The following is a 22757-nucleotide window of genomic DNA, read 5'->3' as shown; positions in this document are numbered from 1 at the left end:
TGCCACGCCAGTCTTCCACAGCATCCCTGCTCCCTACTTGAAGCCCAGCTTGCTAGCACACATTCTTTAATCCAGAACCTGACACCGTTACCTTTTGGGGTCAAAGACCACCTTGAAAGCCTGGTGAAAACTAGCAGCTGCCTCTCCAGATATTCATAGGCGTACGCACAGGAAATTCTGCACACAATTTAATGGGCTCCTAGATACCTCAAAACCACCACAGTCCCATCCCCACAACAAGCCTGGCCTCATGCCTGACTTGAGGCCCTTGGAAGGAAGGGCCTCTCCAAGCTGCAGCAAAGAGCCTGGGAGGGCCTAAGGACAGTCCGTAAAAATGTTTAGGGAACCTGGGCTTTAAACCTGGATCACTGCTTTTACAAATTCGGCAAATGAAGTAACAGACGTTAAAAGCAGTACGCAGGAGGCAGGGTCAGAGTCCCCCACACGGCCCAGAAGGCGGTGAGGGAGAAGCAGATGATGAGGACGGACGGAGGAGGCCCGGCTGCTCCATTTCCCAGTCACGTGCTCCTGACCAAGGCCTCTCCCCCCAGGTGTCAATTTCCTCCTTTCTGCCTGGGGCACTTAGGGGAAGGGACGATGAGTGCAAGTCAGAGTGTGACCACTGGTGACAACCATCTGCCCGCCATCCATTCTGTTACCCTGGGCAAGGCTGTCGGCTTTCTCACCTGTGAAACAGTCATAGTAATAGTGCCCCCCTCCTGCAGTGTTGTCGCCATTAAGGACGTGAGTGCAAAGGCCTGTCACACTATGCCAGCCACACAGATGCTGCTCTTACCATCACTGCCCAGGTTTCAGAGGGCCTTGGGATAGGAAAAGAACGCATGTGTAGAGACCTTCAGCAATCATCCCAGTGAATTATTCAGCACATCGTAAGGTGGGCACCCGCCACATTTTTAAGTGAACAATGAAATCTTCAGACTGGTGACCAATGCTCGTAACCGTCACCCTTAAATGCAGAGAAGAGGTGAAAACAAATGAAGATCCCACCAGTCATCATCACAAAACTGTCTTTACTAACAAAACCAAAGAACCCCACACACTTTTTCCAACATCAACTATTTTTTCTTCCAAATTTTAAAATGGTATTGTGCATACACGTAGTTGTTTCAACTCAGACACATTTTGAAGGACACAAAGAAATCAAGAAATCATTGTGAGATGTTTTGAGATCTAAATTCAGACCTACATCTATTAAACTGACTTCTGTGAGTCCTCTGCTCCTTGGCGTGGATGCCATCACTCTTCCACCTTCAGGGACCAAGAGCTGGAACTGTCCTCATGCAGCAGCTACGTGCCAGACGCCAGGAAGCGGGCTGACGTGGAGTCACAGAGCTGCACATCTGTGAACATCCAGTGGGTAAGTAGGAAGGTGTCAACCCAGCTGGGTTAAAAAAGAAAAAACCGTAAATAAAATCTCCGTTTATTCCACAAGTATTTTATCTTTCCCTCAGTACATTAGTCAGAAAGAAGCCTCGTGCTTATTTTTCAGACCTGGTGGGATGCCCAGGTGAGTCACCCTTGCTGTTTCTGGTCTGGAGACACGTGGCCAGAACCAGGACTTCCATGCGCTCCCTCTGGCTGAGACAGGCACAGCCCCTGTGCGGTCCCGCTGGCTTCCCCTGACAGAGCTTACAGCCGAAGCCCTGAGTGCCGCCATGAACGAGGCAGGCCAGACCTCGTAAGCTCTGTGTGTGCGGTTTGGGTGAGGTGGGTGGGAGGGAGGGTTGTTTGGCTGGGCTGTGATACCCGGTGGTGAGCTCTCCTACCAGATAGTCCCCCTCAACTCATTCAGGACAGCATACTGTGCCTGAGAAGTTCCTGAGCAGGCCCAAGAAGTTGGTGAAAACAGAACCATGAGGGTTTATACCCATGGAAGCCATCCACCTAGTTTGAGAGAAAATAGTCATGGGTTAGAAACAAGTATCTGCAATGAAGGGACCCATGAGGCATCATCTAGAAACTGAAGGTCATGTTAGGGTGCCGGCCCCACAAACAAGGCTCAGCAACATTCCAAGAATTGCATATGCATGAAGGAGATTTGTCTTCTACGTGGATATTCATGCTCCTTTATGAAAGGAGTGGACATGAGGGCTGATAAATGATTGGACGGTCCCTTACAGACCAGGGCCAGATGACCAGAGAAACCTGCTTTTAGTCTTTTACAATCCATGCCTCAGCTCACAAGACGAGAAGTATGTAGAAGTCCTAGGCTACTCGTATTGTGATGACAAAAGTCTTCCAAAAACTGAAATCCACATGATAGAATTATTGAGGGTACAGTAATCGAAATGAATGCCCATTTTTTTTTTTTTTTAGATAAAACATGTCAGACAAATACCGTCATTTTCTTGGTTAGAACATTATGTCTCCCATATGCATAAATGCAGACTAGGCTTTTTATGCTTAATATATTTCATCAAATGTGAGATTTCAATCACCCAAAAGTGTGCAAAAAATGACTACTCCTTCCAAATTTACACTGTGATAAGTTACCGAATTTTGAAATAAGTTTAATTGCAGGGACATGGGAACAGCTAAGTATCTTTCCACTTATCACCATCTGGAATTGTATCCACGGAACTTATAGTAAGTTATAATGCTGATAAAATTGAGGTGCAGTCTGTTTTAATAATATAAACCAAATCTAGAATTGCCAATGCTTAGTCATTGCTGTTTGATTTACAACATGGTCACGAAAAGGCTTCCCTTGAATGTTCTCTGATTATCATGAAGTCCACTCCCCAGGCGTCCGCTGCTTGGGATTGTAAGGAGCCTCTGGAACTTCACGTGGGAGCCGGAAACTGCTGCTGGGAATAGGGAGCCCCAGCTGGCCAGCAATGCATGCCCTCTGGCCTCTTAAAAGCACAAAGGGTGAACACAAAACACAAAGAGGGAGCGTTCAAGCACCTTGCGCAAAGGCTCAACCCCTGCCCCCAACCATTCCAGCAAAACCCCTTTTATTTGGTTGCTTTTCAATTTTTGGAGTGGTCTTTCCTTCATGCTTGTCTGAAAGGTTCTCATGGAAAATGCTGAAGAAGTAGCACTAGGATGTCACCTTAGAGATTCTTTCTGATAGATGAGAGACGCACTACCTGACTATTGCCTGTCAGTACACAAGACACCTCACTTTAAATATTATATACAGAGAAGTGGCCGCTGCCGTATCCTCGTGTACGGTCAGCTCCAGGCTCACGGAAAGAGAAGGGCTTTCTGTTTAGAACAACTTACATTTGCAGACAACAAACACCAGAAACATGCAAATGCTACACAAGGCTGGACGCGAAGAATTCATATTTGACACCAGTGAGGGAAACACTGTTACAAAACGCCAAAGGGATGGTTTCTGTCATTCATGCTCTAACTTGAGGGTCTCTGCAACGAAGGGGGTGCCTGTGAAGGTGTTTGCTTCTCTTTTTTTTTGTTTTGCCTTCTTCAGGATTCACAGTTGGCTCTGTGTCAGGCACTAAGCAATCTGGCTTTTGGTCCAAACAGGTAGGTGTCTTAGCGGTCTCACTGCATCTTTTTATCCCTCTGCGAAGGGGCAAGTTCAAATGCTGGAAACCGTGATGTCTCTGGTACCAGGATGTCGGAGAGAAAGTGAATCGCCCCAGCCATGCCTGCAATGTAAAATGTAGATCCTTTTAGGAAAGGGCATGAGGGTAGAGTCTGAAAGAAAGTGGCCCCTAATCATTTCCTTTACCAGGGGCTGGAGGGATGTCGGAAAAGGTGCTGAGGATTTTACAGATGACTTCATAAAAAAACCAGAAAACAGTTTACCTCAAAAATCCTTATATCAGTACCCAGCAGGCAATGATACCAGTTTTCTTCCCTGCCTTACCTTTCCTAAAAATTGGGTTCTGGGTTTTAATCCTGTATCTTGAAACTTTACGATGAGCGCACAGAACAAATCAAAAAAGTTATGGGTGCTGCCGGTGTGCTATTTTAACCATAAAACTCCCTCTCTCACAGCTTTATTCTTATTTCAAACAAAAGGCTGCATTTCATATCTTCTTTAAGTTTTAAGAATGTTAATTTTTTTAAGTTTTTAATTTTAATTCCAGTGTAGTTAACAGTGTTATATTAGTTTTAGGTGTACAATACAGTGATTCAACAACTCTACACATTTCTGTGTTCATCAAAGTAAAGTGTATTCTTAACCCTTTCACCTACTTCACCCCCCTGCCACGGACTCAGCTCTGCTCTGGTAACCATCTGTTTATTCTCTATAGTTGAAGATTTGTTTCTTGGTTTCTCTCTTTTTCTTTTTGTTTTGTTTCTCAAATTCCACATATGAAATCATACAGTATTTGCCTTTCTCAGACTTATTTTGCTTAGCATAATACTCTCTAGCTCCATCCATGTCATTGAAAAGATTTCATTCTTTTTGATGGCTGAGTAATATCCCTGTGTGTGTGTGTGTGTGTGTGTGTGTGTGTACTACTTTAAAATGTATGCTACTTGAAAATGAACTTTATTTTCATCAAAATCCACACTCCAAATCATCACTGCAGTCTGCACCAGCATTGGGCTTTCAACTGACCTATGGAGGGTGGGTGAGGAAGCCTGCTAGCTGGCTCCAGTCTCCAGAGCCCTCAGGTCCCTTTTCAATAGAAAAATTCCTCCCTTAATTGGATTATTGTTTGCTTATAGTTCTTCTTTTGATGTAAAATGTACATGCAACGAAACACACAAGTCTTCAGTGGACTCACTCTGAATTTTGACAAATGTGCATACACTCGTGTAAACTAAACTCCTATCAAGAGATGTGGAAATTTCCATTACCACCCTCAGAAGTGCCTGTCCCTACCATCAACCCTGATGTGGACTGGTTTGGCCTGTTTCAGAATGTCCTGTGAATGGAGTCACATAGTACATAGCCTGTTGTGTCTGGCTTCTTGCCTCAATGATTTTGCAATTCATTCATGCTTTGTGTGTGTCATTGGCTGTTTTCCTACATTTTGGTTGTTCCCAGACTTCCCTGTAAGTTTTTGTTTGAAGGAAGGGTTCTAGGAAACCACTGACTTATTAGAACCCTCAGGAGGGGTCCTAGAGTGGCCAGGCTGAGATGACCTTTGTTCTCTTGTTTTGGTGAGGGGGAGCAGCAGATTCACCTAGATGGAACACTTGGGATGGAGAAAGTTCCAGAAGGGGTCATGGATGTCAGCATCCCTTTCAGCCTAGTAGTCTCCACACACGTAGTCACTGTTACTATTTACCACCCATCCAACAAGAATCTATGCAGAGCCTACAGCCAGGCACTTGTGAGACACAGGGGAACAGATGAATCGGAGACCTTCCCAGCCTTTACAGAATTGTACACTCAGACTTCGACCTCCTGGGGTTTTAGCTGCCATTAATAAACTTGAATGAACTCCATTTAGAGTTCAGGTATCAACTCTATTGTATCTGATGCAAATACACTGCCGTTTTATGATGTAAAAGACTAAAATTTTTTTCTGAGAATTATTTTTTTATTTTGATTTCTTTGAATATTAAAAGGATATTATCCTGTGAAAGATAAGAGCAAATGCTCTACTTTCTGCTCATATTCCTTTCTTTCTTTTTTTTTTTTTTTTCTGCTCATATTTCTAATATGTGATTAAAAAATACTACCAATAGCAGAAATAGAACAGGGCATTTCACTACAGACAATTCAGACATAAGAGGATAATAAAGAAGTACTATCACAGCTTTACACACATAAACTTAATGCCCTAGGTAAAGTGGAGCAGTGTCTCAAAAGCACAAACTGCTGAAACTTACCAAATATGAAATTGATAACTTGAACAGCCCTATAAACTACTGAATGAACTGGACTTAGAGTTTAAAAACTCCCCAAACAAAAAATCTTTACGCCATGATTTCATTGGAGAATTCTACCAAACATTTAAGTTAGAATTAACACCAATTCTTCCACGAATTAATACACTGTCTTTTCCAGAAAACAGAAAAGGATATTTCTCAAACCAGTTTATTAGGAATTAACTCTGATACAAAAACCAGACAAAGATGGTGCAAAAAAGGAAAAGTCTAAGCCAATATCTCTCACGAATATAGATGTGAAAATCCTCAACAAAATATTAGCAAATGCAATTCCACAATATATAAAAAGACCAAGTGAAGTTTATCCCAGAGATGCAAAACTAGCTTAATATTTAATAATCCATGATGTTAATAAGCTAAAGAAGGGAAAAAAAAATCACATAATCGTATCAAATGATGCAGAAAAAGCATCTGACAAAATTCAACACCAATTATTTGATTTAAAAAAATATTCAGGGGCGCCTGGGTGGCGCAGTCGGTCAAGCGTCCGACTTCAGCCAGGTCATGATCTCGCGGTCCGTGAGTTCGAGCCCCACGTCAGGCTCTGGGCTGATGGCTCGGAGCCTGGAGCCTGTTTCCGATTCTGTGTCTCCCTCTCTCTCTGCCCCTCCCCCGTTCATGCTCTGTCTCTCTCTGTCCCAAAAATAAATAAAAAACGTTGAAAAAAAAATTAAAAAAAAAAATTCAATCATTTATACCTTCTGAAGTTTACTTTGGAATATAAGATGTACCTTTTAGAGCGACAAGTTATTAAAAGTTATCATCAATTTATCCTTTGCCCTTTGATTTCTGTGGCTTAAATGATAAATTATCCAATTCTCACACACACACACACACACACACACACACACACACACAATATAAATGTAAAAACTGTAGGAGTCCTCTTCGTAGGATTTCTATTTTGTTTTCCTGAATTATATTCTCTATATTGTGCTTGTAGCAGAATTATTCTATTTGATTTCCTGTCATTGCTCATTCTTCAGAACTTTCTTCTGTACGCTTTTTACCAACTACTTCTAACTGCTCATATTGTCGAGTTACTAATATCAATTATTCATACTTATTTAAATATCTAAAATAGTTAAATGTATTTAAATGCTAAACATGTTTCCTGTGAGTAGATCAATATTATACGTACACAATATAACAGATGAAATGCAGAGGAGCAAACTTATTATTTCTTCTATTACTGACTAGCAAACATCCCATGTTCTGTCTGCATGTAGTCTTGACAAAAGATCGAGAAATATTTGAAGGACATTCGCATGTACACAAAATAGGTAAGGCAAAGAGACTCATAATTTTCAGCAACAAACTACTTGGTTCAGGTTATTTTATGGTTGTGGAGGTATAATTCAAGTAAGAATAAATGGATTAGAACCAGTGCACAAGGACAGGGGGACCAAATTCACCCACCCACATATTTAAACCTAGCTTTTTTGCTCGCTCTTACCTTCAAAGAGAGAATAAGGTCTGTCAGGAATGCGGCACCCATGTGCTCCATACTCTAGACACCACTCTGCAAACTAAGAGGAAGCATATTTAAGAGTGGAGATTTCTTTCACTTGGTGAAAAGGCAACAAACAAGACATTGCAATGATTCGCCAGGAATCTAATGAAGAAGATTCCCAGGCAACCAGAGAGGGGTCAACAGGGCACAGACAGGCTAGGGCATGGCTATGCCAGGAGAAGCAGGGGAGATCGTGGAGTTGAGAGAAACAGGTTAAGAAAGGAGAGGAACTTTATTTTTGGATTTTGCGTACGCTTTCCCGAGTGTTCAAATGTTGTTTACATAAAGACTCCTTACTTTGCAAGCTCGGTAGAGATACTTTTTGTCCTGTGTGAGATGGTACAGGGACAGGAAAGAATAGCCGTTCCCAGCCGTCCCATGGCAGATACCATAGCCCTTGCGAAGCAAACCTCGCTGCCAAATCACATCACTACACTCCATGGCTTCTTTCAGGTATTTCTCCTCCTTAAAGACCTGGGCAATGAAAAGTAAAGCAGTGTTAAAAGATGTTTTGAGGGGCGCCTGGGTGGCTCAGTGGGTTAAGCGTTTGACTTTGGCTCAGGTCATGATCTCGCAGTCTGTGGGTTTGAGCCCTGTCTTGGGCTCTGTGCTGATAGCTCCAAGCTTGGAGCCTGCTTTGGATTCTGTGTCTCCCTCCCTCTCTGCCCCTCCCCCGCTTGTGCGCGCGCGCTCTCTCTCTCTCTCTCTCTCTCTCTCTCAAAAGTAAACAAACATTAAAAAAATTAAAAAAAAAAAAGATGTTTTGAATGTAAGTTAGTAAAATAGTTTCCCTTTCTGGTTAGTAAATTACACAACATTAGGAAACCTGAAGTGGCTCCTGGGGTAAAATGAGCACCCCCAGCAACACCATGGTGCAGCACCTCACAATCTACCCATCTCTTCCCCTTGTGCTCCTAGTTCAGGCTTCTGCAAAAGTAATTCTAAAATTTAGTTTAAAAAATCAGAATAAAAGATGTCAGAAAAAAAAATGGGGCACCTGGGTGTCTCAGTTGGTTAAGTGCCTGGCTCTTGATCTCAGCTCAGGTCACGGTCTCGTGGTTTGTGGGTTTGAGCCCCGTATCGGGCTCTGTGCAGACCATGTGGAGTTTGCTTAGGATTCTCTCTCTCCCTCTCTCTGCCCCTTCCCCACTCTCTCTGTCTCTCTCTCAAAAGAAATAAACTTAAAAAAAAAAAAAGCAACCAGAAACTCTTTGGTAAGATGTTTTGACACACATCGCCCATTCTGTACTGCCTAGAGCAAGGTACACCACCTACAGTGTTGAAACTTACGCTTATGTTGAAGGCACCTGAGGGGCTGAGGATCTACAATGTTCTGCAGTGAAGAATACTCAACATCCTGGGTCAGCCACATTATCAGTAAGACCCTGATGGCCTGGCACTATCAGGGCGGGCGAGATCTGTCATGATCTATCACAGGGAAACCCGCACACAGCTTCCTGCTGGAGCAGACATGCCTGGGTTGCAGAACTTAACGGCACTGATTCCACTTAGTGGTTTATATGGACAGACACAAATGAGCTCAGCAAGGCAAATGCCTGGTAGGAGGAAGCTGTTTTTTTTGCCTCCTCATATTCCCTTTTAAACTGTCTTCTCTTTCTCCTCACATTTCATTAATTTTGTTTCTATAGTCCTTCCCTCGGAATCTGCTGTCTGTAATTTCCACTTGCTTATCACCTCATTCCATTCTACTGCAAATGAGTTTTGGGCAACGAATTAGAGGCAAGGGGGGCATTAGAGCTGATCTTTTTAGGGGTAGCAAATAGGATTCATCTACTTGTCAGTGATTAGTAGTGACCTCAAAAAAAAAAAGGGTGAACTGTGTGAATCAGGATCTGTAGAGGGTAGGAGGAGGGAAAAGCGAGGGTCATTTGCATGTTACTCACTACTCCTGATCAAGAGTCTGTTCACCAGAGTCAGATGCAAGACTAACCCATGAAAGCCATTTGAGATGTGGGCTCTGGGGTCAGACTGCCTGCATTGGAATCTCAGCTCTGTGTGGCCTTGGACAAATCACTGAACTTCTTAGGTCTGTTTTCTCAACTATAAAAGGATACTATTTCCTCACCTCAGTGGCTTCTTATGTGTATTAATGACACCAAGTCAATCAGATGGGGGGGAAAAGTCTTTTCAATAAACAGTGTAGAAAGAATCAGATTTCCTGATGCTTAACAAACAAAGAACCTCTCTTGGGCTGCCTGGGTGCGTCAGTCGCTTAAGTGTCTGCATTCGGCTCAGGTCATGATCTTGGGTTTGTGAGTTCGAGCCCTGCATTGGGCTCTGTGCTGACAGTTCAGAGCCTGGAGCCTGCTTCAGATTCTTTGTCTCCCTCTCTCTCTGCCTCTCCCCTGCTCACACTGTCTCTGTCTCTCTCTCAAAAATAAACACTAAAAAAATTAAAAGCAAAAGCAAAGACCCACTCTTTTTACCTCACATGCACAATTCTAATATACAAAATATACACGTAACATACAAAAGTTAACTGGAGATAGTTCATAGTTCTAAATGTAAAATCTAAATCTGTGCAGTTTGTAGGAGAATATTCTCTGTATAATCTGGGGGTAAGTAAAATTTTGTGACAACTGATAAAGGGAAATCTCACTAAAGTGGAGTTGGGAGGTTAGAAGGGAAAGCCTCAGCACTAGAGTCCCTTCCAGGAAGGCTTGTCAATTCCAGACCCCACCAGAAGAGGAAACAGAAAAGAATCATTACAGGCCCCAACAGGGAATAAGGTTCATTGCATCTTCTACAAGAAATCGACTACCCCTGCAACGCAGCCAATGAGAAACTGTCATCACTCTGAACTCTTGCTTTTTCCTAATGGACTTACATTCAAAACAAGTCCTCCCCCTTCCTCCTTCTCCATAACACGGTTCTCTCCTTTGTTGGACTTGCCTGTGGTTTTGCCATAGCCTGCACATGCCAGGATGTAATTCTCTGCTGTTCTTGAATAAGCCCATTTTGCTGGTAAAATAACTGGCTGTTTTATTTTTTAGCTTAACAATTTCTTAAACAAGACACAAAAAGAAATTACCATTAAAAACACTTGATAAAACACAGACTTTATCAGAATCGAAAACTCCCTTCATCAAGAGATACCATAAAGATGATGATTAGCTCAACTATAAAATTATTTCCAAACCATATAACCTGACAAAGACTTGTAACAGAAGATATGGAGAATTCTTACAGCCCAATAATAAAAAGATAAAAGAATAAAGCAACAGGGGAAAAAGAAACGAAGAGATAATTTAACAAAGGAAGATATACAAATGACCCATGAACAGGCAAATCTGCTCATCATTAATCTTCAGGAAGATGCAAATTACAACTACAATGAAATAGCCACCAGAATAAAATCAAAATGACTTAGAATACCAACTGTTGCCAAAGATGAGGAGAACCTCTTACACTGCTGATGGGACTATAAAAGGCACAACTATTACTCTGTGCAAAGCTTTGGCAGTTTCTTACAAAACTGCAGCTACTTTCTGATCAGCAATTCTACTCCCAGGTATTGGCCCCAAAGACCTGTACAAGTGTTCATAGCAGCTTATTCATTAAAATAAGTGAAACTGGAAAACAATTAATAAACTGTGCTATGTTTATGGAAGTGATTTTTAAACTTAGGAAGGTATCATGATCTTGAGGAAGGAGGAAAGAAAGTAGAGTTTGAAAGAATCTCTCCAGGTGAGTTTGATATGCACCCCTAAGTATTCCATATTTCAAATAATCGACTTACAAAGGAGCCTCTGGAACACAGTTTATATGAAAACATTTTCTGATGCATGGTCAACAGCTGACCATCAAGGAGCATTTCTGCTAGAATTCTATTCTGGGGTTTTCGGTGCCAGCACGTAGGTGCAGGAGCAGGAAAGGCACAGTGGTTTCACACTTGAGCGTGAAATCGAAACATTATGTTGATACCACTTTGGTATGATTTACGTGGTTTTTGTGGGCATCATATTTGTAAATACCTTTCCAAATACAATTTTCATCTGACCAACGTTGGCATTTGTTTATAGTGGCTGAATCCATACAAACTGCTAATACCAGAGGCTCCATATGTGTAGTTAGAAGAAGGTAGAATTTGTTATCATTACCTGTAATTTACTGTCAGATAATCAAGAACTGATTATAACTATTCAGCAAAATAGCTTCCAGCTATAGGGTCCACAAACATAATTTGTTAGAAAGTCATTTGCAATTAATAAAATTCCTAATACAGCATATTGTTAAGACCCTGACATTTTTTTCAAGGATCATCTAAACTACTATAGAATTTTAAATTAACAAATAATACATGTTCATACAAAGTGGAGTACACTCAACTACCCACTGCAACTTGATTAGCATCTATAGGAAGGGAAAACAAATTAAGTGAGCCTCCACTCAATTTATAGTTTTTTTTTAAGTTTATTTATTTATTTTGAGGGGTGGGTAGGAAAGGAGGGGACAAAGAGAGAGAGAGAGAGAGAGAGAGAAAAGGTGAGCAGGGCAGGGACAGAAAGAGAGAGGAAAAGAGAGAGAATCTCACTGTCAGCGCTGACACTGATGCTGGGCTTGAACTCAGAAACTATGAGATCATGACCTGAGCCGAAATCAAGAGTTGGACATAGAACCAACTGAACCACCCAGGCGCTCCTATAGTTTTATGTGTGAAGGATATTAATAAATTTTCAAATACTTGAAAGCCTTATGCTTTCATAAGCATTCTTGAAGAACTTCTGAGTTGACATGCCAGCATGAGAAACTGTTGAAAACTTATTACACAAAATGTAAGCACTTCCTAATTCTGAGACCCCTTCAATGAATGCAGATCCTCTTGAGTTAACAAAAACCTAAGAGAAAATGGAGCCTAGAGCTGTGTTTCTCTAGCTTTGCACTTCCAACCCCGCTCCTGCCCACACCACCCTCTGCCTCGGCCAAACAAAAATCTCACCCTCTACTCTCTGACTCTGAAAATATATTCTTACCCCTAATTGTAAAACTATGTTCTAGAAGCCTTTTCAAATTGCCATTGATGCCCTCTTCCCCAAAAGATTCTGGTGTTTCTCGCCCTCCTCATGTTTGACTGGCGATGTAAATGGACAAAATTAAGTTTCAGTGATGAAGAATGGGATCTTAACGGGTTTTGCTCCACACTTTCTAGAAGACAGGAATTTCTGTGTTGGAATAAGCAGGGCAAGGACAGGCGTTCAAATGATATTCTGAGTGAAAGCCGCACAGGCAGCAGGGGGTCTGCGCCACCTGTGGCACAACCAGGAGCAGAGCTCTGCTACGTGTGACCAGCACAGGTGCAAACGGATGGTGGTGACAAAGGATGGTGGTGACGGTCAGCAGGGCTAATAGACATGGACCTCCCCAGGATGACGGCCCCGCTGGAAGCCCTGACGCCTCATTACTGCTTCCCACTGGCTCAGGGGTGGGGGTGGGGGAGACCCTCAGAAGCCAAGACTATGGGCCACCAGGAGTGCCCCCCTCTACAGTTTATCCCCTTTAATGTGAAAGAGAAAAGGGAGTCTGGCAAACAAAAGCTTTCATATTTTAACAAAGTCCTACATCTATTTTGAATATCAGAGTGCCCTTGTTTGTCAACAATATACTTAGATATTATGGTTGGATATTTATAATATTATAAACTTAGCTCTATGTCACTGAAGTTCCAACGATTGCTCTAGAGCTCCAATAAAGGGAGGCAGTGACTTGAACAAAATTCTGTTTTAATTTAAAGGCTGAGGTATTAATAGTTAAGAAGATGAATCATTAAATTCGTCTGATTTCCAAAGTGTATTTCATTGTGCCTTGCTCTTACCAAATATCCTAAACTTTCTATTTTCTTGAATGCTCATACCTGAATTTTATATTATTTGAATATTTTAGCTATTACTATTGTAGGGAGACTAAAAGATTCTGAAAAATTTGCCTAAATTATGAGAGATACATAGTTAGTCACAAGGGGAAAATAAAACTGATTCAGAGACCAGTTCTCTTGTTATTTTCAGGTAGAAATGTGAATTCTGCTTCATTAATTCCATCTACTTCCTCAAAACTAAGGGACTTTGCCAAAACACTAATCAATCTTTGTGATTATTGTCATATACTTTGATATATGAGCAACAACCTCCAACATCAAATATTATAAATAAAAATGTATTTAAAAAATAAAATTATGAAAAAAGCATTGGTTACAATCCAATTAAAAAACGCACAGAGGGCATAACTGGGTGGCTCAGTCAGTTATGATCTCATGGTTTGTAAGATTGAGTCCTGTGTTGGGCTCTGCTGCTGACAGCACAGAGCCTGCTTGGGATTCCTTCTCTCCCTCTGTCTCTGCCTCTTCCTTGCTTGTGCTCTCTCTCTCAAAATCAACAAATAAACTTATTAAAAAAAGGGCAGAGGATCTGAATAGACATTCTTCCAAAGAAGACATACAGATTACCAACACACAAATGAAAAGATGCTCAACATCACAAATCATCAGGGAAACAGAAATCAAAACCACAACGAGTTATCACCTCACACCAGCGAGAATGGCTAAAATCAAAAAGACAAGAAATAACAAATGTTGGAGAGGATGTAGAGAAGAAAAAACCTTGTACACTACTGATGGGAATGCAAATTGGTTTAGCCACTACGGAAAACAGTATGGTGGTTCCTCAAAAATTTTAAAGTAGAGACACCATATGATCCAATAATTCTACTATTAAATATTTATCCAAAGAAAACAAAAACACTAATTCAAAAAGGTATGTGTACTCTATGTCTATTGCAGCATTATTTATAATAGCTAAGAGGGTGTGCATGGAGCCTACTTCAAACAAACAAACAAAATCAAACATGAATCTAAGACAAAAGATAAATCCATCTGAAAAAGTTACACAGAAAAAAAAATTAAAAATAAAAAAAAAAAGAGTGATTAGGGGTGCCTGGTTAAGTCGGTTAAGCGTCCGACTCCGGCTCAGGTCATGATCTCGCGGTCCGTGAGTTCGAGCCCCGCATCGGGCTCTGTGCTGACAGCTCAGAGCCTGGAGCCTGTTTCAGATTCTGTGTGTGTGTCTCTCTCTCTCTGCTCCTGCTCATGCTCTGTCTCTGTCTCAAAAATAAATAAAAACATTTAAAAAAATTTATAATAGCTAAGATATGGAAGCAATGTTTGTGTTTATATATACATATAAAATATATATAATGGAATATTACTCAGCCATATAAAAAGATGAAATCATGCCATCTGGGACAACATGGATGGACCAACAAGGTATTGTGCTAAGTGAAATAAGTCAAGACTGAGAAAGGCAAATACCATATGATTTCACTTGTATGTGGATTCCAAACAGAAAAATGAATAAAATAAAGAGCAGAATCAGACCTGCAAATACAGAGAACTGATGGTTGCCCAGGGGGAGGAGGTGGGGCGACGGGCAACATGGGTGAAAGAGAGTAGGAGATACGGGCTTCCAGTTGGGGGGTAAGTCACAGGAATAAAAGGCACAGCCTAAGGAATAGAGTCCAAGATACTATTAAAGTGTTGTATGGTGACAGATGGTAGCGCACTTGTGGTGAGCCTGGGAGAACATATAGACTTGTGGAATCACTATGTTGTACACCTGAAACGAATACAACATTGTGTGTCGACTATGTTCAAATAAAAAATTAAAAAAATAATAAAATGTGTTAAGTCTCCTAAAAAACGTGCTTGGAAACATTTTTTCTCTGAGAACATCCATTATTTTTTCCAAGAAAGGACAAAACACTTAAGGGTTATAGAATATAGTAAGCTGTTTGTAATTTCAACTTCTATGTAATAAAATATTAAGAAAACACATTTAAAAAACACCGGAAAACAAAGCAGCAGCACTGTTTGCTTTCAACTTAGAAGATAATTCTTAGTCCAGGAGAGAAATCAAATGTATTCTTAATATTGTGCCCAAATGCATCTGGACAGTACCAGAAGACATCGGTAAAGGTACTGCCTATTTTCAGATAATATTCCATATGTGTAAAACTTTGAACATCACACCCATCCCTTATGAATAATTTTATAACAATTTTAAACTCAAATTTAAAAGCCCCTGAATAAGCATCATCATCCAGCAATAAAGGCTTATTCAAGCAAGAAAATAAAATGATGGGAAGTCAAACAAAAAAGCATTTGGTTATAATAGTGCCTATTGCCTTACTGGATATTCACACTCAGGATAAAAATCATTACTCTGCCGTTGGCTAGATTTTCTTTTACAAGTGAATATAATCGCTGTCAACACACACACACTTGGAGCTCCGACCATAGGAGTGACCAAGTGAAACAGGGAGACTTCATTTTCTAAAAACATTAATTCTAAAAAGCTTTTAGTTTGCAATCAAATGTGCTGGCCAAAATCTAACTGAGAACCTGGTGGAAAAACCGAAGCTCTGAACAGTAAATGCTTGTGGTACACATGGCAGTACTGACCTTGTAAGCCTGCGTAAGCATGTGGATGACACCCGGGGCACCGTGGCACCAGTGGACCAAGCGATCGGTCTCATTGCTTAACGACGAAGGGTAATTCCCAGATCGGAATCTCTTGTGGCGCACGTAATCAATACTAGGTTTCACCATTTCTGTCAAGGTCTCTTGGTCCACTTTTGCTGCTGGCTTTAAACAAATAAAAACAGAACATTTAATTTCTTTTTCCTTATGTGTTTTTTAAGCCTTTGTACTGTAGCTAGTATAATAAAGCATCGATTACCTGGAATACTGAGGAGCATCTAAAATTAAAATTAATTCAATTACCTGGTTATTTAAGACTTGGATAGACCTTTTGTTTCAAATTTTTTTGATGTTGAAGACAGTCCGAAGGCCATCTGCTGGAGAATTCCCTCTCGCTCAGGGTAGGCCTTCACCTGACTGAATGAGGCCCACCCACACTGCGGAGGGCAAACTGCTTTACTAGAAGAAGTCCATGCATTCGTAGGAGTGCCAACAACACCGACTCCCTCTTGTTCACATTTGCTCAGGGACCTCTCTTGTGGCCGTGTATTCTGGGCCACTTGGAGATTAATATACATTCCTTAGAAATAACTGCTGCGGCAAGGATGGGGGAAGCCTGTTTTGGCCTCCCAGGAGTCTGTCAGAGATAACACAGTCTTTCCCCTTCCTGATGCACAGGTGGGGCCCTGAGATCTCACTAAAGAGTAGCTGCCCATTAGGTGTGTGCAAGCCCTTTGAGGTGTGTGCAAACCCTCTGATCTCACTGCAACACTCTTCTGCATGTCCCCTCCCTCCACAAAATCTATGGACTAAGGTCTGGACTTTGCAGAAAATAATTATGCAGGTGCCATGGATCATCCCCTACTGACACTCCCCCCCCCCCCCCCCCCGACCCCCGTCAGTAAGGTACCCTGAAGAAAAGTCTGTGTAAACTCCATGGAGTGGCCTACTTTGTTTTCTGCCTTCTCAGTTGGGGGATACTTTACCATCCCTCCCCTTATGTTCTAACACCATTCAATTTTTTTTAACGTTTATTTATTTTTGAGAGACAGAGAGAGAGAGAGAGAGAGAGAGAGTGAGTGAGTGGGAGAGGGGCAGAGAGAGAGGGAGACACAGAATTTGAGCCAGATGTGGGGCTCAAACTCATAAACGGTGAGATCATGACCCGAACCGAAGTCGACGCTTAACGAACTGAGCCACCCAGGCGCCCCTACACCATTTAAATGTAAATCTCACCCCAAATACCCTCATAGAAACATCCAGAAGAATGTCTGACCACATACCTGGACACTTTGGCCCAGCCAAACTGAAACACAGTATTAACCATCAGAGACAGCTATCTAACATTTTTAGTGGGAACTTTGAAACACCTGTATCTGTAGACCTTTACCTGAGCGGTTTCTCCAAAAACAACCAAAACATCCCACTTCAACCCCCCTCGTGAGGTGAAGGCAGTGATGCCAACGGGTAAGAGAGGCGGTAGTGCGTGATGCTGGTCGTGGGGACAGGGAGGTCTCCCCTCACACCCTGAAGACATCCAGCCAAGCCCCCTGTGTTCAGTTCTATGCTTCACTTCAACTGTCCTCTACACCAGCTTTCTTGAATTGAAAGATCTGGTTCGGTTTCTCCAGAACATTTCCTTTTGTCTCCAGTAGGAGTTAGGGGAGGGCCAGTCACTGTGCAGGGTGATCTTATTGGCAGAAGTCCAACTGCTCTGTATAAAGTTTTCAAAGAAGCCCCCTCGCTGCCCAAACACCATGCCCCACACGCACGCATCTCTCGGTCTTTGATAGTAACGGCACATTAAGTTCCTGAGTGCTGGGTTTTACAGGACAAACCAGCTTGCTTCTTGCTGGCATCCTCTTTTTCAGACACCTATGTGTGATCTTGCTCTGTCCTGCCTGGTCACCTGCCATTCTTTCATCTACTCTCAGTCTACACGTTTGTAGTCTGGGGCTCCAGATGTGTCCTAGTCTCATCAAGAAGTTAGGTTTCTGGTTTATTGTTGTCCTTGCTGTTTTGGGATGATTTTCAAGAGGAGAAATGTGTTTATTCTGCCATCTAGAAAGTGGAGTTTCAGTCATGTTTTAAAAGTTTTTTGTGTGTACTGTTGTGACAGCCTTCCAAATGAAACTGCATGGGAGAACCGTCCACCGCCACACTGACCCACGGCTGCACGGTAGACTGGCACTAAACGCAGGGGTGGTGGGGGAAGAGCCGCGTGTACCTGGCCCTTGTGAGTGAGCTTTGGCACACAGCTGCTTAAGAGATTGCTACAAGAAAACCGACGCTGATTTCCATACAGAATTCTGGGTAAATAATGGTGCCATGTTCTTCACTTTAAAAGCAGACAAGGGGACAATTTTGTGACCTGTGTTTCTCTCAAGGAAACCCTTATTATCTAACAAAATTAACCTAGACACTTCAATCTAAACTAAGTGATGTCTTATTGGTGTGGTTTTCATATGGTTATGATTCCCATAAGGGTGTCACTTAAGAAGAAAAGTTTCAAAAGCTAGTGTCAAAATATTTTTCTGGGGAAACAGAAAACACACACAAATCACCAACTTCCCAGAATAGCAGTGCTATTTTTAAATGAAATGCAATTCTAGTTACTTTGGAAACATGTGTCTGCACTATAAAGAAAATCCACAAATTGGAGTATATGTTTTATTTTTCTAGAATAAACAACGACAACTAGTTACCAGAAAATGGGGGTTTAGCCCTGTTTAAATATGAATTTCCTTTAGTGATAGAGTAAGTTTTTGAAAAAAAATTTTTTAAATTTTGAGAAAGAGAATAGTGTCAGTGGGGGAGGGGCAAAGGGAGAGGGAAACACAGAATCCGAAGCAGGGCTCCAGGCTCCAAGCTGTCAGCATAGAGCCCGACATGGGGCTCGAACTCACAAACTGTGTGATCATGACCTGAGCCGAAGTTGGACGCTTAACCGACTGAGCCACCAGGTGACCCATGGTAGAGTAGGCTTTCAAAAAGGATGTGAAGTAAAATTTTTAAAAAGAAGTATAAAGGTTTTTGGTTAAAAAGATCTAAATTCTAATAACCCACACTCCTTGACTTACCAGCTTTGCGATTTTCAGCATTAACTACTCTTTTATGGGTGTGGCAGATAAAAAAAGGTTTAATTAAAGAAAAAAAAGTAGGCTGTGTCTACAGTGGGGAAGGGAGGTCCAGGCCATGGGGCTGGAAGCAGGTTGAAGCAATATTTGGGGTGGGGTCTCTGCCTGCCTGATGGAAGTGAGTATTTAATTCAGCAGATGTCACGGATGATTGAGAGACCAGATCATCACGACAACAGTAAACTAGTTGAAAATTTAGAACACAACTGACAGCAAGTTGGGGGTATCTGAACATGAGAAAGTCTCTACCCAGTCTGGATGCTGGAGGCTCTTTCTGCTTCCCTCCATTCAAAGGGTTCCTACTACAATGAGCAGAAAGACATAGAAGAAAAATGCAGGCAGCAGGCACCTCACTAACCCAGTACAAAAGTGCATGCAGGACGCACACTCTTGGACTTCACTGCTTGGGGTTCATGAAGCAGAGCATAAATATCCATGATTCAGTGTAGGATCCTTATTTAATTTCAGTCTGCTGGATTTACACTAACATTTCAGGCCCCATTTCCCATCCGATCAAATATTTTATACTGTAGTCACTGTATTGGTATTCCAGAGTATTCCTATTTACCTGCATTAACATGTAGTAGATTCCAGCCATGCCGTGGGCTGCTCCAACGTACTGCTTCCTGTGCCACTGATACAACAGCGGACAGCGGTCAGCCTTCCTTTCTTCCCTTGACAGGGTCTTGCCTGATTCAATAATGGCATTGACTACCTATGGAGATTATGAAGACAGCGTTAAGCACCTTGTTTTTGTCTAATTAACAACATGTCTTTACATAGATTACTTAATCCAAAAATCTGTAAGCAGTGAATAGCACCACTGTTATCTTTACTTTATAAATTAATAAATAGAGGCAGAGAGAAATCAGAAGACAATCTCAGAGTAGAAAAAGACATCAGGGAGTCAAACCAAGAAATTAAAAGTTCTTTGCATGAACAGTTCACTGGAATCTAGAAAAACTTCCTAAAAGAACTTTCCCAGACTGCTTAGTTGCCTTGTAACTGCAATGTTTGCTCCAAAAGACCGGCCCTACATCTTCCAGGAAAGGCTGGAGGAACTGGCCTTATTTATGAACGGCTAATGAAATGCCCGCAGCATGCAGGGTTTTAGTTAAATCCAAAGAATATCATACCTGTAATGACTACATGGCAAAGACACAAACCGTTTCCTCATATCCTCTCTCCCCTCATACTTTTGGTAACAGTGCTCCAAGTTTTCACTGGGCACCTGGGCTCTGAGCTACAGACAGACACGGTCCTCTGAACAAGTTCTGGCAGTGAAGTGTGAGCAGGAGTGAAGCAGACAACCTCTAGATTGTGGCCTTAAAAAACAAGCTGCTTTGCTGCTCAAGTAGCTTGGGTCTTGCAGATAAGGGCATGCCCCTGGGACATAGCAGAACAGGACAGAAGAACCTGGATCCTTAGCCATATTCCCAGGACTGCCTAACCAGTTCAGATACCTCATGACCAGAAATAAACATCCTATCTTTTGAGAGATGCTGTTGTTTGGTTCTAGTAAAAACAGGTGAATTAATAGTGGCCTAAGAGGACAGATTTTTACAAAACGTACCTAGAAAGGAAAAAGAGGAGCTATTCGGTGATTTTATGACATCCCTTAAGAAATTACTGCTACCCAGAAGCAGAGTCCAGCCACTAATGCTGCTCTGTGCTGACAGGCTGGGATGGTAGACAGAGCGCGCACCCACCGTTGCCGGCAGCCCCACTGTACCTCTTTAATAGCTGACTCACACACGGTGCCCGGGCCGATCTCCGTGTTCAGGTAGAGTAAGGCGTACAGATAACCTGCCCGTCCATAGAGCAGCTCATCGGGAAGGTCCGAATCTCGGCACACAATCGTCTTCTGGAGCTGCAGAAGTCTACCCAACAAGAAAAATTCTGTTTTCCCAGACAGTGTCTGAGATACCTCTTCCTGAAACTGTCAATAACCCCATCACTTTAGGAATTACCTGTTACTTTAAATTTAAAACCGAGTTTACAACATACTGAAAAAAAAAAAAAAAACAAACCCACCCCACCCAAACAACCAAAACTTTTCCACTACACTAATTTCTCTCTCAGATATCAAATTAATAACAAAACACTCTTCGGTTCAAAATATCTACCTTTAGGGACGCCTGGGGGGGCTCAGTCAGTTAAGCGCCCGACTTTGGCCCAGGTCACGATATCACAGTTCCTGAGTTCAAGCCCCGCATCAGGCTCTGTGCTAACCCTGCAGACCATGCTTGGGACTCTCTCTCCCCCTGTCTCTCTGCTCCTCTCCTGCTCTCTCTCAGAATAAATAAAATAAAAAAAAAAAATCTACCTTTATATCTAGTCTAAACGATATAAGAGATGATATTCAATTTTGAAATCCAGAATGATTTAAAATTTAAAAGAAAAGAGTACTAAAATGTAGTCAATGCTTGGGAACTAGCTTGAGTCATTCTGTCTTTCAAAAAACATCAACCAACTAGCATGTGCCACACACTCCACCAGACCACGGGCGTGAGCCCTGATTTCTCCCTCTTCAAAAGAGAATATAAACCAGTTATTTTAGGTGCAATAAAAGTTTTACACTAATTGTTCCAAAACAATTGAACCTAAAAATAACTTAGTTATGATAGCGAACCTAAGGCATAGACGCTAATTTTCATGCAATGAAGGCAACCAATTACTTAGGAAAAGATTAAAGTAACATGAAGGAACATGTTTATTGCTCCCCAAATGAAGGCAGACACAGGCTTGGATAGAAAGGAGACATGTGATCTTATCGTTATGTTCCAATTAATATATAACCTCTTCACTTCTTGGAAAGGCCTGTTTGCAACAAGAGATGAATTAAAAAATAATTTCCTTTTTGAATATCTTTGTACAGCAACACCTTGAATTGAGAATTTAGAGAAAATACTTCCAGTTTTAAAAACTCACTTTGTGATGCATTCCTGGGACTCACAATCACTTTTGAGTTTATGATACACCACAGCTCCTACTGCAAGGGGTCCAGCATCTCCACACAGGAAAGTGACCCTGCGGCCATTTAGATTCCGAAGTGTTCTCTTTACATAATCCAGGGATCGGAGCAGGTAGGTCTGGTCACAGGTGACCCGGTACAGCTGCAGGTATAAAAGGGCTATGCCTAGAATAATGCCCCACCCCCAAAGAAAAGCATTATTACCTTTCTTTTTCACCTTCAGGATGTTATTTTATGATTACACGAAAAACTACATAAAACCTGTTTCTGAAGGAGCCTCGTCCAACAAATTACACATGATACATCTTTTAAAAACAGAAAGATGGGGTGCTGGGTGGCTCAGTCAGTTGTGTGTCTGACGCAGGATTTCAGCTCAGGCCATCATCTCATGGTTCGTGGGATCGAGCCCCACATTGGGCTCCACGTTGACAGAGTGGAGCCTGCTTGGGATTCTCTCTCTCTTTCTCTCTCTACCTGCCCCTCCTCCACTCATGCTTTCTCTCTCGTTCTCTCTCTCAAGTTTAAAAAAAAAAAAGGAAAATAAAAACAGAAAAAAACCCCTCAGGGTAGAAAAGGCTAAACCAAGTTTAAATCCATTATCCTACTAATTGCTCTGATAGTGATTCAATACCTCCTAGACAAGGTAAAATGTATGACTTCCCACGCATTCCCATTTTCTGTACATTCATTTTAAGATCTTATCCCTTCTCCTCTGTATTTTAAGCTAACTTGGATCCTTTTTACTTCTCATATAATCGTTTCCTCCTATCCCATCCTAAATTAAATTATCACTTTCTAAAT

At 41.7% G+C, this 22757-nt stretch overlaps 1 protein-coding gene across 1 annotated transcript in view; it reads right to left on the bottom strand.

The window, feature by feature from the left end:
- Positions 1–1011: 1011 nt before the first annotated feature.
- Positions 1012–22757, bottom strand: part of LANCL2 (LanC like glutathione S-transferase 2) — a 60051-nt gene continuing 38305 nt past the window's right edge. The window contains exons 3-9 of the mRNA XM_049641282.1: positions 21914–22121; positions 20715–20862; positions 19551–19697; positions 15828–16010; positions 7655–7831; positions 7301–7373; positions 1012–3638 (exon numbers count right to left, since the gene is read on the bottom strand). Coding sequence (XP_049497239.1) covers positions 3532–3638; positions 7301–7373; positions 7655–7831; positions 15828–16010; positions 19551–19697; positions 20715–20862; positions 21914–22121 — 1043 coding nt within the window. The 3' untranslated portion in view covers positions 1012–3531. The remainder of the gene's footprint in view (positions 3639–7300; positions 7374–7654; positions 7832–15827; positions 16011–19550; positions 19698–20714; positions 20863–21913; positions 22122–22757) is intronic.

Source organism: Panthera uncia, chromosome A2, assembly GCF_023721935.1.
Source record: "Panthera uncia isolate 11264 chromosome A2, Puncia_PCG_1.0, whole genome shotgun sequence".
Lineage (NCBI taxonomy): Eukaryota > Metazoa > Chordata > Mammalia > Carnivora > Felidae > Panthera > Panthera uncia.
This window is presented reverse-complemented; position numbering and strand designations above follow the sequence as displayed.